At 38.3% G+C, this 17215-nt stretch overlaps 1 protein-coding gene and 1 long non-coding RNA gene across 2 annotated transcripts; both read left to right on the top strand.

Moving 5' to 3' along the window:
- Window positions 1–6583: 6583 nt before the first annotated feature.
- On the top strand, window positions 6584–7680 carry LOC117295641 (uncharacterized protein DKFZp434B061-like). Its single transcript, XM_033778384.1, has 3 exons — window positions 6584–6760; window positions 7070–7365; window positions 7518–7680. The coding sequence occupies exons 1-3, from the start codon at window positions 6584–6586 to the stop codon at window positions 7678–7680; spliced, it is 636 nt and encodes a 211-aa protein (XP_033634275.1).
- A 6907-nt stretch (window positions 7681–14587) lies between these two features.
- Window positions 14588–16937, top strand: LOC117297606. Its single transcript, XR_004519903.1, has 4 exons — window positions 14588–15007; window positions 15628–15765; window positions 15996–16220; window positions 16822–16937. It is a non-coding gene; the product is annotated as an uncharacterized LOC117297606 (long non-coding RNA).
- Window positions 16938–17215: the final 278 nt, after the last annotated feature.

The raw sequence follows: 17215 nt of genomic DNA, 5'->3' as shown, positions 1-17215 counted from the left end.
TCAAAAATGTCTCCTTCAGTTGAAGCTGATCTTTAGTAAATCGCATCTCCAGTAAATCACATCTCCAAGGTGCATCATTCATCTACTTCAAACACCAACATCCATGCGACAACAAGTTTGATGAGACAACAAGTTTGATTGGTCAATTTTTCCCACGGTTTCTTCATCATTCGATGCATATCTTAAAAATAAACAACTGACGTCTCTGTTGCTCACTTCTTTAAGTGTCTGTAGCATAGATGTTTGACTCTTCGGTGCAAGGTTGTAGCACTGGTTTTCAAAGAGTTTCTTTTTGGCTAAAATTCATGTTACTGAACGGGATGGAACAATAAACAAATCTTCCTCAGGAGCTACAGACAGTCTTCTTCAAAAGTGTTTCTTTCAACTAAGATCTTCATCTTTTGATGCCCATCTTAAAAATCAGCAACTTAAGTCTCCATCGTTCCTCCTCTTTAAGTGTCTGTTGCATAGATGTTTGACTCTTTGGTGCAAGGTTGTAGCAGAGGTTTTCAAAGGGTTACTCTTTTGCTAAAAAGAAGATTACTAGAAAGGATGGAACAATCAAAAGTCTTCATCTCTGTCGGCCAAATGTCTTCTTTAAAACAGTCTTCATCACTTGGAGTTCATCTTCAGTAAATCGCATCTCCAGGGTGTTCCATTCATCTGCTTCAAACACCAACACTCTTGAGACAACAAGTTTGGTGGGTCAACTTTTCCCATGGTAGGCCTACCTAAGATCTTCATCATTCGATGCCAGTCTTAAAAATCAACAACTGACGTCTCCGTCATTCCTCCTCTTTAAGTGTCTGTTGCATTAGATGTTTGACTCTTCGGTGCAAGGTTGTAGCACTGGTTTTCAAAGAGTATCATTTTTGCCAAAAAAAAAACAGATTACTGAACGAGATGGAACAATCAACAAATTTTCTTCAGGTGCTGCAGACAGTCTTCTTCAAAAGTGTTTCTTTCAACTAAGATCTTCATCTTTTGATGCCCTTCTTAAAAATCAGCAACTGAAGTCTCCGTCGTTCCTCCTCTTTAAGTGTCTGTTGGGAAGATGTTTGACTCTTCGGTGCAAGGTTGTAGCACTGATTTTCAAAGAGTTTCTTTTTGCTTAAAAAAACAGATTACTGAGCGGGATGGAACAATCAGCCAATCTTCTTCAGGGGCTGCGGACTGCCTACTTCAAAAGTGTTTCTTTCAACTAAGATCTTCATCTTTTGATGCCCATCTTAAAAATCAGCAACTGAAGTCTCCATTGTTACTCCTCGTGTCTGTTGCATAGAGGTTTCACTCTTTAGTGCATGGCGATAGTACTGATTTTCAAAGAGTTCCATTTTTGCTAAAAAGGCAGATTACTAAACAGAATGGAACAATCAAAAGTCTTCATCTTTATCGGCCAAACTGCTTCTTCAAAAATGTCTCCATCACTTGAAGGTCATCTTCAGTAAATTCGCATCTCCAGTACGATCACATCTCGAGGGTGCATCATTCTTCTACTTCAGACATCAACAATCTTGAGACAACAAGTTTGATGGGTCAATTTTTCCCATGGCTTCAGTAAATTACATCTCTAGTAAACCGCATCTCCAGGGTTCAACATTCATCTACTTCAAACACCAACAACCATGAGACAACAAGTTTGATTGGTAAACTTTTCCCACGGTTTCTTCATCATTTGATGCCCGTCTTAAAAATCAACAACTGATGTCTTCGTCGTTCCTCCTCTTTAAGTGTCTGTTGCATAGAGGTGACACTCTTCGGTGCAAGGCGATAGCACTGATTTTCAAAGAGTTCCTCTTTTGCTAAAAAGCAGATTACTTAAACAGGATGGAACAATCAAAAGTCTTCATCTTTATCAGCCAAAACAAATGTGTATTTCAACAATGTCTCCATCACTTGAAGCTCATCTTCAGTAAATCACATCTCCAGTAGGGATCACATCTTCAGGGTGCATCATTCATCTACTTCAAACACCAACATTCTTGAGACAACAAGTTTGATGGGTCAACTTTTCCAATGGTATCTAAGATCTTCATCATTCGATGCACGTCTTAAAACTCAACAACTGACGTCTCCGTCGTTCCTCCTCTTCAAGTGTCTGTTGCATAGAGGTTTCACTCTTCGGTGCAAGGCGATAGCACTGATTTTCAAGGAGTTCCTCTTTTGCTAAAAAGCAGATTACTTTTAACAGGATGGAACAATCAATATCGTCATCTTTTTCAGCCAAATGTCTTCTTCAAAAATGTCTCCATCACTTGAAGTTCATCTTGAGTAAATCGCATCTCCAGTAAATCGCATCTCCAAAGTGCATCGTTCATATACTTCAAACACCAACATTCTTGAGACAACAAGTTTGATGGGTCAACTATTCACACAATCAAAAGTGGAAACAATCAAAAGTCTTCATCTTTATCGGCTAAATGTGTTCTTCCAAAAATTTCTCCATCAATTGAAGCTCATCTTCAGTAAATCCTCTAGTAAACCGCATCTCCAGGGTGCATCATTCATCTACTTCAAACACCAACATCCATGAGACAACAAGTTTGATTGATCAACTTTTCCCACGGTTTCTTCATCATTCGATGCCCGTCTTAAAAATCAACAACTGACGTCTCTGTTGCTCCTTCTCTTTAAGTGTCTGTTGCATAGATGTTTGACTCTTCGGTTTAAGGTTGTAGCACTGGTTTTCAAAGAGTTTCTTTTTTGCAAAAAAAAAAACAGATTACTGAGCGGGATGGAACAATCAACAAATCTTCTTCAGGTGCTGCGGACAGTCTTCTTCAAAAGTGTTTCTCTCAACTAAGATCTTCATCTTTGGATGCCCTTCTTAAAAATCAGCAACTTAAGTCTCCATCGTTCCTCCTCTTTAAGTGTCTGTTGCATAGATGTTTGACTCTTTGGTGCAAGGTTGTAGCAGAGGTTTTCAAAGGGTTACTCTTTTGCTAAAAAGAAGATTACTAGAAAGGATGGAACAATCAAAAGTCTTCATCTCTGTCGGCCAAATGTCTTCTTTAAAACAGTCTTCATCACTTGGAGTTCATCTTCAGTAAATCGCATCTCCAGGGTGTTCCATTCATCTGCTTCAAACACCAACACTCTTGAGACAACAAGTTTGGTGGGTCAACTTTTCCCATGGTAGGCCTACCTAAGATCTTCATCATTCGATGCCAGTCTTAAAAATCAACAACTGACCTCTCCGTCGTTCCTCCTCTTTAAGTGTCTGTTGCATTAAATGTTTGACTCTTCAGTGCAAGGTTGTAGCACTGGTCTTTTTTGTTAAAATGCAGATTACTGAACGGGATGGAATGATAAACAAATCTTCTTCAGGGGCTACGGACAGTCTTCTTCAAAAGTGTTTCTTTCAATTGAAACTTAAGTATCTAAGATCTTCATCTTTAGATGCCGGCTCAAAAATCAGCAACTGAACTCTCCGTCGTTCTTCCTCTTTAAGTGTCCGCAAGAAAAGTGACACGCAAGATGTGGTGGGGCATTCAGTTGTGTATGTTTTCATTCCATTTATTTTTTCATTTGTTACTTCTGTCCTTTCAATTACTAATAGTTGTCATGGGAAGGCGAGTATGTTTTTTTTTCTCTTACAGATATTGCTCCCTGCGATGGTAATTGACTCAAAAGATTGCAATGTCTTCTGGACTTCTGGGGTGGTAAGATGAGCAGAAATGGTACTCAAATTTTGCCTGTGGGGCTTTATGTAATCTTTTCTCACCAGCACAAGGTCATCTATTGCCATATTGAAAGAAATATTTAAAAATCCCATTAACAGTACTTTATTATTCTACAGCAGTTTTATACTTGATGCAGACCTGCAACTGAGATGATTTCATTTTTTCAACGAGGTGGTGCTCTGTGAACCTGATGTTGGTGAAACCTGCCTTAAGAAGGATGTAATATTCAGCTGTTGAAGGTAAAATAGAAGCGAAAGAAAACATATTTTCTTTTGAATATGTTTTTAATTTAACCAATACCTCATTATGCCGCAGCACTTTGGCATGAGAGGTTTTGAGGACTTACCCAAGGAAGTGGTGCTTAGTGAAACCTTGCCTTACCATAAGTAAAATGGGCAGGGCCCAATTTCAACAAGCATAAGCACAGAAACTTGCTCAGCACAGTAAAACTCTTGCTTAGCGAAGGAAAACTCTTGCTTAGCGAAGGAAAACTCTTGCTTAGCGAAGGAAAACTCTTGCTTAGCGAAGGAAAACTCTTGCTTAGCTAAGGAAAACTCTTGCTTAGTGAAAATAGGTTACCAGCCAAAATACCATGCATTTACCATCATTGTAACCCAAATCTTGGGTACGCACCAGCATGTAGACGTTTGTATTTTGCTTATCCGATGAGGGCAAATTCATTCATTTAAATCTACATTGCCTTTGGGTTTGAACCACTAATGTGAGCTTTTCGCTCCCTTACTGGGTATTCTAGACCAAAGACTTGTAATCAATATCATTCTCTTCTTAAACCAAAAAAGTGATTTTAGACATAAGACAATCTAAGAAAAGATAACAGATAGTAGTTATACTACAACCAAAAGTGTCTATATCAAAAGGTGAAGGTGGCCATTTGGGACTGTATTAAGAAAAAAAGTAGAGCAAATTCTTACAAACTACTTATTGCTGCAAACTTGAAAAACGTAAGTTTCTCTGAAATCACAGTGCAAGATGATTGGTTGTTCATTATTTCATACGTCTGTCTCACTGCTCAGACGTATGACTCTTTAGTTAGCTGCTATTTGCTGTCTAACTATTACACACTTTTAATGAAAACTTATATGTACGAGTCATTTCTCGTACATATAAGTTGTTTACCTATTATATGTACACAAGTTTGATGTCTTGTGTACAATTTATCTTGTATCATGTACAACTGATCATTTCGTACGTATCATTTATTATCTCACACATACGATTAATTTTCATACATATGATTTATTTGATATGTATGACTTATTAAATCGTATGTCAGACTTATTATTTACGTACGACTTATATGTGTGTACATCATGATACTTTGTACAATGTTCAACTTATTATCTTGTACATAGATTTATAATTAACAATAATATTCAAGTTAAATGCAGCAACAATTTTCAGTATAAATTGACTTTATCCAATGATATAAGATATTTGCTTTAGCATGGCAGTAGTTGTAACTGGATGGTGATGGTGTGTTGGTGATCGTAAAGTGGACAGTGATTGTGTGTAGTGATTGTATGCATTTTGGTCACCTGTTTTCAGGAAACTTCTACTGCCATGTCATTGTGACTATTTTTAAAACTATTTGAACCAATGTAGACTACAGACCCTTTTTGGAATATGGCCATGTTGCCTTTGTTGTGTGATCAACTGAATACAGTGAAATGCAACTTTTTTAGCCATGTGATAAAATAGCATGCAAAGCATTCCTACATGAAGAGATGTTCAATAATCTTCAAATTGATTCTAAAAAGAGTATTGATATGCTTACAAGTCTTTACATGAAACAGTTGTGTATTACCAGACATTTTCATTTGGAGAGAGGGCAAGCAAGGAAAATGCTAATATAAAAAAGCAAATCATTAAGAGGTACAATTTGCGGGCACATGAACCGTGCCTACCTTCTGTGAGAAATAAGATAAGCAACATCTGTCCACCTTTTTTTTAGCAGATTCGTCTTACTAGTGCAAGACACTTCATTGTTTTCTAGAGTTCAATATTGGTAAGAGATAAGGTAACATTTGGTACTTCTGTCCTTGCAATTACTAATAGTTGTCTTGGGAAGGCGAGTATGTTTCTTTTTCTCCTACAGATATTGCTCCCTGTGATGGTAAGACTCAAAGATTGCAACGTCTTCCCACTGAAGAGCTCCCTCGGAGGTAGATCGTGAATGAAATTGACTGATGAGGGAGGTCTCTTTGATGAATGAGTGGAGTTTGGAAACATCTTGAATGCTGAGGATGGCATGACAAATGGGTGCATTTTAGCGATCGTAATCATTGACTGTTCAGGTTTAATTGGCCATTGATTAACCACTGGCCAAACACCAAAACAATTATTGGTTGTGACCACCAAAATGCACCCCAGGTTTGTGTCAATTTGACATAACTTGTAAACTTTAATAATTGATCAGCTAGCACACACCATCATAGGAACATAGTGCATGGAAAACGCTCTAATAATGTTGCCCTGGGTGTGTGCATCACACGACATATTCTGACCTCTAACAGCAATTTTTTCTACATCGAATACATGCTATATGAAACAGTTTTTTCCATGTTGCTGACCTGTAAAAAGGCAACTTGTTACAATGAACAATCACCTGTCATGCTACACTAATGGAAAGGAAAAATTAATGTTCATTTGATCCACAAACCTGAGCTGCACAGTTCATGTTTTAATCATGAAAATGTGTAGGTGTTTGACTAACTAACTGCATAGGATTGAAGAAAGTTAACTGGTTCAACTAAAAACGGCAATTTGTTCCAAAACTATGAATGACTTCTAGTGTTTATAAAAATGCCCATCCATAGAACTCAGAGAATAATTCAATGTAAACATTTTTGTTTAAGTTTTTTTGGTTGAACTTACACCGCATGTGCTACAGGAAGAGCCCCAGGGAGAGCCACAAGGAAGAGCCCCCAGGAAGAGCCACAAGGAAGAGCCCCCAGGAAGAGCACCCCAGGAAGAGCCACAAGGAGAGCCCAAGAAGTGCCACAGGAAGTACCCCAGGAACTGCCCCCCTGCCCTGGAACCATCTTAGGTGGCCTCGAGCAGGATAGGGACAGCTTCCTTTTTGAGTTCCATTAGCAGCAAGTTCGTAAGTGAAGATTTGCACTTGTATCAAACTTCAAGTATTAAACAAACCACAAGGAAAACTGATGTCCTGGCTGCTGCTTCACAAATTTGCATAAACTGTTTCTCTGAAAACGTTGGACAATGGACAATGAAAATGCACACTATAATCTATTATAGCAAAATTTGAGGCAAAACTTACAAATTGTGCTTAACTCAGAGAATAATTGAATGTAAACATTTTTGTTTAGTTTTGTTGGTTGAACTTATACCCCCATGTGCCACAGGAACAGCCCCAAGGAAGAGCCCCAAGGAAGAGCCACAAGGAAGAGCCCCAAGAAAGAGCCCCAAGGAAGAGCCACATAGAAGAGCCCCAAGGAAGAGCCCCAAGGAAGAGCCCCAAGGACGAGCCAAGGAAGAGCCCCAAGGAAGAGCCCCAAGGAAGCGCCCCTGGAAGAGCCCCAAGGAAGAGCTCCAAGGAAGAGCCCCAAGGAAGAGCCCCAGGAACTGCCCAGGAACTGCCCCCCTGCCCTAGAACCATCTTGGGTGGCCTGGAGCAGGATAGGGACAGCTTCCTTTTTGAGTTCCATTAGCAGCAAGTTCGTAAGTGAAGATTTGTATTTTATCAAACTTCAAGTAATAAACCACAAAGAAAACTGATCCCCTTGCTGCTGCTTTCCAACTTGGAGAATAATTAAATAGAAACATTTTTGTTTAAGTTTTTTTGTGCCACAGGAAGAGCCCCAAGGAGAGCCCCAAAGGAGGAGCCCCAGGAAGAGCCCCAAGTAGAGCCTCCAGGAAGAGCCCCAAGGAAGAGCCTGAGGAAGAGTCCGAGGAGCCCCCGAGTAGTGCCCCCAGGAAGACCCCCCTGCCCTCGGAAACATCTGAGGTGGCCTGAGGCAGGAAGGGGACAGCTTCCTTTTTGAGTTCCATTAGCACCAAGTCCGTAAGTGAAGCTTAGCACTTTTAAGAAAATTCAAGTAATAAACCACAAGGAAAACTGATCCCCTCTGCTGCTTCCCAGGTTGTATCAAAAGCTTGGGTGTTAAATGGCTTCTGACTGGCACCCCTAACATAAAGATATTGACTACTAGGGAGACTGCCAACATAGAGCTGGATAGCTCAGTTGGTAGAGTACGGCAGCACGTTGATCCGGAGGTAGTAGGTTCAAGTCTCGCACCAGTCAATTCTTCTTTACTCAAACCCTAGTTTTTACTCAGTCAGTTTCCCTTATGATTTATGACTTGATATTTAACATTAAAAAAATGCGTCATTTCATCTTAAGTGACCCTCTTGCTGATGCTTCCCAGCTTATTGTGAACTAGGTATGGTCTTTGGCTCAACGGCAGTTAATGGTTGTATGGCTTCTGTGATTGGCACCCCCAAACGGAGATATGGAAAATTATGGAGGGCTGGATAGCTTAGTTGGTAGATTAGCAGTACACTAATCTATAGTCCGTTGTTTCAAGTCCCACTCCAGTCAATTTTTCTTTTTTCAAACTATTTTTTTTTATAAAACATGATGCATTTAGAAAATGAATAAATAGCTTTAACCGCGCTTAAAAGCACAATAGCTATTGTTCTTATAACGAGGAATCTATTTAAAACTGAGTTAATCACAAAACAAAATTTGATCTGGAGCCCCTCTTTAATTAATTAACAACTGCAATAAAAATATTTTTGGACTCACTGATGCAGAGACAATAAACAATGTCTAACTGGCATATTTTAAAAAGTACAGGCCCCCCCCCCCCCACAACAAAAAACCCCACCGAAAGGTTATGTCCCCGTATTATTCAACCAATTTTCAATATATCCATTGTGAAACATTGGCAGTGGCTATTGTTGAATAGGTGGCATAAAAAGTTTCCTGACTAAAGCTATTTTGTCTTTGTTCTATGTTCGTTACAGTAAAGGGAACTTGTGTTCAGCTGTGAGTGTTTTTTCAGATGTGGTGTTTCTTCAGATGTGACGCCGGTGTGGTAACTACATTATCGTGACCTTTCAGACTTTAATAACAAACAACCTTGTCATGTGATTGGAGGATATTTGGTCATGTGACATTCATTTATCAACTATGCAAGTTAATCGCACCTAATTTAAACTATTGCATGTTAGAAAACATTATTTTTACACGCCAGTACAAAATACCCTCTCATTGGATGCCAGAACAGTCTTCAAGTACATTTTGTTAATTCTTCATATTTTAATCTCAAATTAAAGGTTTACCAGGATGTTGTATAATATACAAATAATGAGTGTTTATAAGCCTGTGCAGTGGTGGTAATACTTTCATGACTTGATATATGGAATTTTCCATTCATCATGGCCAAGTTGAATGGAACGTTCCGTGTCTCAACAAATGAATATATTTTCTCCATTGGAACAAAAATTCACGCTGAATAGAACGAAATGCAAACTTAATGTATAGGGTGAAATGGTGTAAATAATGAAAACTGCGTGACCAACAATCCTCAAATCAAATGACAAGGTTTTCTATAAATCAAAGTGTTTACTCTTTTCAATATGGGTTACATGTTGTTTATTTGAAAAACTAGATGGCTCGCTTTTCTTCCCCAAGGATGAAAGTTTATTCCATCACTAAAAAAAAATCAAAAAGAAGTGTGTAATTGTTCAGAGCTGTTCAATTCAAGATGGAAAGTTACAATACAAGACTGCATAAATGTGTGCAAACTTTAAAGTGTCACTTCCGAACAAGTGAAGTTTATAAACTGTTGTAGTTTTCAAGTGTATAATGTAGAAAATGACTTCTCAGTAAATAGCAAAACTATTTACAGAACCAATACAGTAAACTAAGGCAGTAAACTCGATGTATAACAATAGCATTTTGAGAATTTTACTTCCAGGGGCTGCGGACAGTCTTCTTCAAAAGTGTTTCTTTCAAATGAACTCTAAGTGTCTAAGATCTTCAACTTTTGATGCCAGATTAAAAATCAGCAACTGAACTCTCCGTCGTCCATCTCTTTAAGTGTCTGTGGCATAGAGGTTTCACTCTTCAGTGCGTGGCGGTAGCACTTATTTTCAAAGAGTTCCTCTTTTGCTAACAAGCAGATTACTAAAAAGGATGGAACAATCAAAACCTTCAACTTCATCAGCCAAATGTCTTCTTCAAAAATTTCTCCATCACTTGAAGCTCATCTTTAGTAAATCGTATCTCTAGTAAACTACATCTTCCGGGTGCATCATTCATCTACTTCAAACACCAACATTCTTGAGACAACAAGTTTGATGGGTCAACTATTCTCACGATTTCTTCATCATTCAATGCCCGTCTTAAAAATCAACAACTGACGTCTCCGTCGTTCCTCCTCTTTAAGTGTCTGTTGCATAGAGGTTGCACTCTTCAGTGCATGGCGATAGCACTGATTTTCAAAGAGTTCCTCTTTTGCTAAAAAGCAGATTACTTAACAGGATGGAACAATCAAAATCTTCATTTTTTTCAGCCAAATGTCTTCTTTAAAAATGTCTCCATCACTTGAAGTTCATCTTGAGAAAATCGCATCTCCAGTAAATCGCATCTCCAAGGTGCATCGTTCATATACTTCAAACACCAACATTCTTGAGACAACAAGTTTGATGGGTCAACTATTCACACAATCAAAAGTGGAAACAATCAAAAGTCTTCATCTTTATCGGCTAAATGTGTTCTTCCAAAAATGTCTCCATCAATTGAAGCTCATCTTCAGTAAATCCTCTAGTAAACCGCATCTCCAGGGTGCATCATTCATCTACTTCAAACACCAACATCCATGAGACAACAAGTTTGATTGGTCAACTTTTCCCACGTTTTCTTCATCATTCGATGCCCGTCTTAAAAATCAACAACTGACGTCTCTGTTGCTCCTTCTCTTTAAGTGTCTGTTGCATAGATGTTTGACTCTTCGGTTTAAGGTTGTAGCACTGGTTTTCTAAGAGTTTCTTTTTTTGCTTAAATGCAGATTACTGAAACGGATGTAACAATCAAAAGTCTTCATCTTTATCAGCCTAATGTCTTCTTCAAAAATGTCTCCTTCAGTTGAAGCTCATCTTTAGTAAATCGCATCTCCAGTAAATCACATCTCCAAGGTGCATCATTCATCTACTTCAAACACCAACATCCATGCGACAACAAGTTTGATGAGACAACAAGTTTGATTGGTCAACTTTTCCCACGATTTCTTCATCATTCGATGCATATCTTAAAAATCAACAACTGCCTCTCTGTTGCTCCTCTTTAAGTGTCTGTTGCATAGATGTTTGACTCTTCGGTGCAAGGTTGTAGCACTGGTTTTCAAAGAGTTTCTTTTTGGCTAAAATTCATGTTACTGAACGGGATGGAACAATAAACAAATCTTCTTCAGGAGCTACAGACAGTCTTCTTCAAAAGTGTTTCTTATAACTAAGATCTTCATCTTTTGATGCCCATCTTAAAAATCAGCAACTGAAGTCTCCATTGTTACTCCTCGTGTCTGTTGCATAGAGGTTTCACTCTTCAGTGCATGGCGATAGCACTGATTTTCAAAGAGTTCCATTTTTGCTAAAAAGGCAGATTACTTAACAGAATGGAACAATCAAAAGTCTTCATCTTTATCGGCCAAATGTCTTCTTCAAAAATGTCTCCATCACTTGAAGGTCATCTTCAGTAAATTCGCATCTCCAGTACGATCACATCTCGAGGGTGCATCATTCTTCTACTTCAGACATCAACAATCTTGAGACAACAAGTTTGATGGGTCAACTTTTCCCACGGTTTCAGTAAATTACATCTCTAGTAAACCGCATCTCCAGGGTTCAACATTCATCTACTTCAAACACCAACAACCATGAGACAACAAGTTTGATTGGTCAACTTTTCCCACGGTTTCAGTAAATTACATCTCTAGTAAACCGCATCTCCAGGGTTCAACATTCATCTACTTCAAACACCAACAACCATGAGACAACAAGTTTGATTGGTCAACTTTTCCCACGGTTTCAGTAAATTACATCTCTAGTAAACCGCATCTCCAGGGTTCAACATTCATCTACTTCAAACACCAACAACCATGAGACAACAAGTTTGATTGGTCAACTTTTCCCACGGTTTCAGTAAATTACATCTCTAGTAAACCGCATCTCCAGGGTTCAACATTCATCTACTTCAAACACCAACAACCATGAGACAACAAGTTTGATTGGTCAACTTTTCCCACGGTTTCTTCATCATTTGATGCCCATCTTAAAAATCAACAACTGATGTCTCCGTCGTTCCTCCTCTTTAAGTGTCTGTTGCATAGAGGTGACACTCTTCGGTGCAAGGCGATAGCACTGATTTTCAAAGAGTTCCTCTTTTGCTAAAAAGCAGATTACTTAAACAGGATGGAACAATCAAAAGTCTTCATCTTTATCAGCCAAAACAAATGTGTATTTCAACAATGTCTCCATCACTTGAAGCTCATCTTCAGTAAATCGCATCTCCAGTAGGATCACATCTCAAGGGTGCATCATTCATCTACTTCAAACATTAACAGTCTTGAGACAACAAGTTTGATGGGTCAACTTTTCCCACGGTTTCTTCATCATTCGATGCCCGTCTTAAAAATCAACAACTGACGTCTCCGTCGTTCCTCCTCTTTAAGTGTCTGTTGCATTAAATGTTTGACTCTTCAGTGCAAGGTTGTAGCACTGGTCTTTTTTGCTAAAATGCAGATTACTGAACGGGATGGAATGATAAACAAATCTTCTTCAGGGGCTACGGACAGTCTTCTTCAAAAGTGTTTCTTTCAATTGAAACTTAAGTATCTAAGATCTTCATCTTTAGATGCCGGCTCAAAAATCAGCAACTGAACTCTCCGTCGTTCTTCCTCTTTAAGTGTCCGCAAGAAAAGTGACACGCAAGATGTGGTGGGGCATTCAGTTGTGTATGTTTTCATTCCATTTATTTTTTCATTTGTTATATCTGTCCTTTCAATTACTAATAGTTGTCTTGGGAAGGCGAGTATGTTTTTTTTTCTCTTACAGATATTGCTCCCTGCGATGGTAATTGACTCAAAAGATTGCAATGTCTTCTGGACTTCTGGGGTGGTAAGATGAGCAGAAATGGTACTCAAATTTTGCCTGTGGGGCTTTATGTAATCTTTTCTCACCAGCACAAGGTCATCTATTGCCATATTGAAAGAAATATTTAAAAATCCCATTAACAGTACTTTATTATTCTACAGCAGTTTTATACTTGATGCAGACCTGCAACTGAGATGATTTCATTTTTTCAACGAGGTGGTGCTCTGTGAACCTGATGTTGGTGAAACCTGCCTTAAGAAGGATGTAATATTCAGCTGTTGAAGGTAAAATAGAAGCGAAAGAAAACATATTTTCTTTTGAATATGTTTTTAATTTAACCAATACCTCATTATGCCGCAGCACTTTGGCATGAGAGGTTTTGAGGACTTACCCAAGGAAGTGGTGCTTAGTGAAACCTTGCCTTACCATAAGTAAAATGGGCAGGGCCCAATTTCAACAAGCATAAGCACAGAAACTTGCTCAGCACAGTAAAACTCTTGCTTAGCGAAGGAAAACTCTTGCTTAGCGAAGGAAAACTCTTGCTTAGCGAAGGAAAACTCTTGCTTAGTGAAAATAGGTTACCAGCCAAAATACCATGCATTTACCATCATTGTAACCCAAATCTTGGGTACGCACCAGCATGTAGACGTTTGTATTTTGCTTATCCGATGAGGGCAAATTCATTTATTTAAATCTACATTGCCTTTGGGTTTGAACCACTAATGTGAGCTTTTCGCTCCCTTACTGGGTATTCTAAACCAAAGACTTGTAATCAATATCATTCTCTTCTTAAACCAAAAAGTGATTTTAGACATAAGACAATCTAAGAAAAGATAACAGATAGTAGTTATACTACAACCAAAAGAGTCTATATCAAAAGGTGAATGTGGCCATTTGGGACTGTATTAAGAAAAAAAGTAGAGCAAATTGTTACAAATTACTTATTGCTGCAAACTTGAAAAACTTAAGTTTCTCTGAAATCACAGTGCAAGATGATTTGTTGTTCATTATTTCATACGTCTGTCTCACTGCTCAGACGTATGACTCTTTAGTTAGCTGCTATTTGCTGTCTAACTATTACACACTTTTAATGAAAACTTATATGTACGAGTCATTTCTCGTACATATAAGTTATTTACCTATTATATGTACACAAGGTTGATGTCTTGTGTACAATTTATCATGTATTATGTACAACTGATCATTTCGTACGTATCTTTTATTATCTCATACATACGGTTAATTTTCATACATATGATTTGTTTGATATGTATGACTTATTAAATCGTATGTCAGACTTATTATTTACGTACGACTTATATGTTTGTACATCATGATACTTTGTACAATGTTCAACTTATTATCTTGTACATAGATTTATAATTAACAATATTGTTCAAGTTTGCAGTAACAATCTTTAGTATGGATTGACTTGATCCAATGATAGTTGCTTTAGCATGGCAGTAGTTGTAACTGAAAACTTTTGGCATTGGAATTAAGTAGAACTGGATGGTGATTGTGTGTGTTGGTGATCGTAAAGTGGACAGTGATTGTGTGTAGTGATTGTATGCATTTTTGGCATCTGTTTTCAGGAAACTTCTACTGCCATGTCATTGTGACTATTTTTAAAACTATTTGAACCTACAGACTACAGACCCTTTTGGAATATGGCCATGTTGCCTTTGTTGTGTGATCAACTGAATACAGTGAAATGAAATTTTCTAGCCATGTGATAAAATAATATGCAAAGCATTCCTAGATGAAGATATGTTCAATAACCTTCAAATTGATTCTGAAAAGACTATTGATATGCTTACAAGTCTTTATATGAAACAGCGGTGTATTACCAGACATTTTCATTTGGAAAAGGGGCAAGCAAGGAAAATAACACAATTGGGGGTGGGGCGGGGCATTCAGTTGTGTATGTTTTCAATCCATTTATTATTTCATTTGACATCTGTCCTTGCAATACTAATTGTTGTCTTGGGAAGGCGAGTATGTTTCTTTATCTCCAACAGATATTGTTCATCACTGTGCTGTTAACTGCAACATTTTCCCACTGAAGAGTTCCCTCGGAGCATAGGATGTGGTGAATGAAACTTTTGATGAATGAGTGGAGTTGGGAAACATCTTGAATGCTGAGGATGGCATGAGCTTCTAACTTGAGCTTCATCAGCAGCGAGATGGTAGATGATTGGGGTGCATTTTAGCGATCGTAACCATTGACTGTTGTGGTTGAATTGGCCATTGGTTAGCCACTGGCCAAAGACCAAAACAATTATTGGTTATGACCGCCAAAATGCACCCCAGGTTTGTGTCAATTTGACATAACGTGTAAACTTTAATAATTGACCAGTTATAGCACACACCATTATAGGAATATAGTGCATGGAAAATGCTTAAATAATGTTGCCCTGGGTGTGTGCATCACATGACATATTCTGACTTCTAACAGCAATTTCTTCTACATCGAATACATGCTATATGAAACAGTTTTTTCCATGTTGCTGACCTGTAAAAATCTTACTTGTTACAATAAACAACCATCTGTCAAAGGAAAACAATTCATTTGATCCACAAACCTGAGCAGCACAGTTCATGTTTTAATCATGAAAATGTGTAGGTGCTTGAGTCTGCATAGGATTGAGGAAAGTTAACTGGTTAACTTAAAAAGGCAACTTGTTCCAAAACTATGAATAACTTCTAGTGTTTATAAAAATGCCCATCCATAAAACTCAGAGAAAAATTAATTGTAATCATTTTTGTTAAATTTTTGTTGTTGAACTTACACCCCCATGTGCCACAGGAAAAGCCCCCAGGAAGAGCCCCCAAGAAGAGCCCCCAAGAAGAGCCCCAGGAACTGCCCCCTGCCCTGGAACCATCTTAGGTGGCCTGGAGCAGGATAGGGACAGCTTCCTTTTTGAGTTCCATTAGCAGCAAGTTCGTAAGTGAAGATTTGTGCTTGTATCAAACTTCAAGTAATAACCACAAGGAAAACTAATCCCCTGGCTGCTGCTTCCCAAATGTACAAAACTGTTTCTCTGAAAACGTTGGACAATGCAAATGCACAGAAATTGAGGTAAAACTCACAAATTGTGCTTAACTCAGATAACAATTAAATGTAAACATTTTTGTTTAAGTTTTTTCGTGGAATTTATACCCCATGTGCCACAGGAAGAGCCCAAGGAGAGCCCCAGGAAGAGCCCCAAGAAAGAGCGTCCAGGAAGAGCCCCCAGGAAGAGCCCCCAGGAAGAGCCCCCATAAAGAACCCCAAGGAAGAGCCCAAGGAGAGCCACAAGAAGGAGCCTTCAGGAACTGCCCCCTGCCCTGGAACCATCTTAGGTGGCCTAGAGCAGGATAGGGACAGCTTCCTTTTTGAGTTTCATTAGCAGCAAGTTCGTAAGTGAAGATTTGTACTTGTATCAAACTTCAAGTAATAAACCACAAGGAAAACTGATACCCTGGCTGCTGCTTCCCAAATTTGCATATACTGTTTCTCAAATGGAGGGCTGGATAGCTTATTTGGTAGAACGCGGCTACATTAGACCATAGTTCGTTGGTCCAAGTCCCATTCCAGTAAATTTTTCCTTTTTCAAACTAAAACTGTGAACAAACATGCTGCAATTAATAAATGCATAAATAGCTTTAACCCCATTAAGCACAATAGCTATTGTACTTATAACGATGAATCTATTTGAAAGTGAGGCCTAAATTTGATCTGGAGCCCCTGTTTAATTAATTAAAAACTGCAATAATATTATTTTTAGACTCACTCATGCAGAGATGTAATAAACAATGTCTAGGCCTAATTGGATTTTTTTTTTTTAAAGTACAGCCCTCCCCCCAACAAAAATCTCCACTAATAGGTTATGTCCCCTAATTATTCAATCAATTCTCAATACATCCATTGTAAAACATCGGTAGTAGGTTTGGTAAAAAAAAGTGGCATAACAAGTTTCCTGACTATAGCTCTTTTGTCTTTGTACTATGTTCAATATAGTAAAGGCACTGATCTTCAGCTGTGAGTGTTTCTTCAGATGTGGTGTTTCTTCAGATGTGATGCCTGTGTGTATAACTACGTTATCGTGACTTTTGGCGGTGAATCAGTCAACAGAGTGAAAGGTAAATAAAAGAGACCGACTTTAAACAGTTGTTTCACCCTCTTTGCAGAAAGAAAGACTTTTGGTTGTGCCAGTTTCATGGTGCAGCCGGTCCAAAAAGAACTTTGTGAAGTGGTTAAGAAGCTATGATGTACTTTTCCTTTGCTACCATCAAAACTATGATTGTTTCCTAAACAATTAAGAAACTCAGAACATTGTCTATTTTTGTCCAGATACATTGCAATCATTAAGTACAATAAACAAAAATTCAAGAAAGATAAGAAGCAGAGTTAT

The sequence above is a fragment of the Asterias rubens genome, chromosome 1 (genome assembly GCF_902459465.1).
Source record: "Asterias rubens chromosome 1, eAstRub1.3, whole genome shotgun sequence".
NCBI classification, from domain to species: Eukaryota; Metazoa; Echinodermata; class Asteroidea; order Forcipulatida; family Asteriidae; genus Asterias; species Asterias rubens.
Note: the sequence above shows the minus strand (reverse complement) of the source record. Positions and strands in the feature narration are given on the sequence as shown.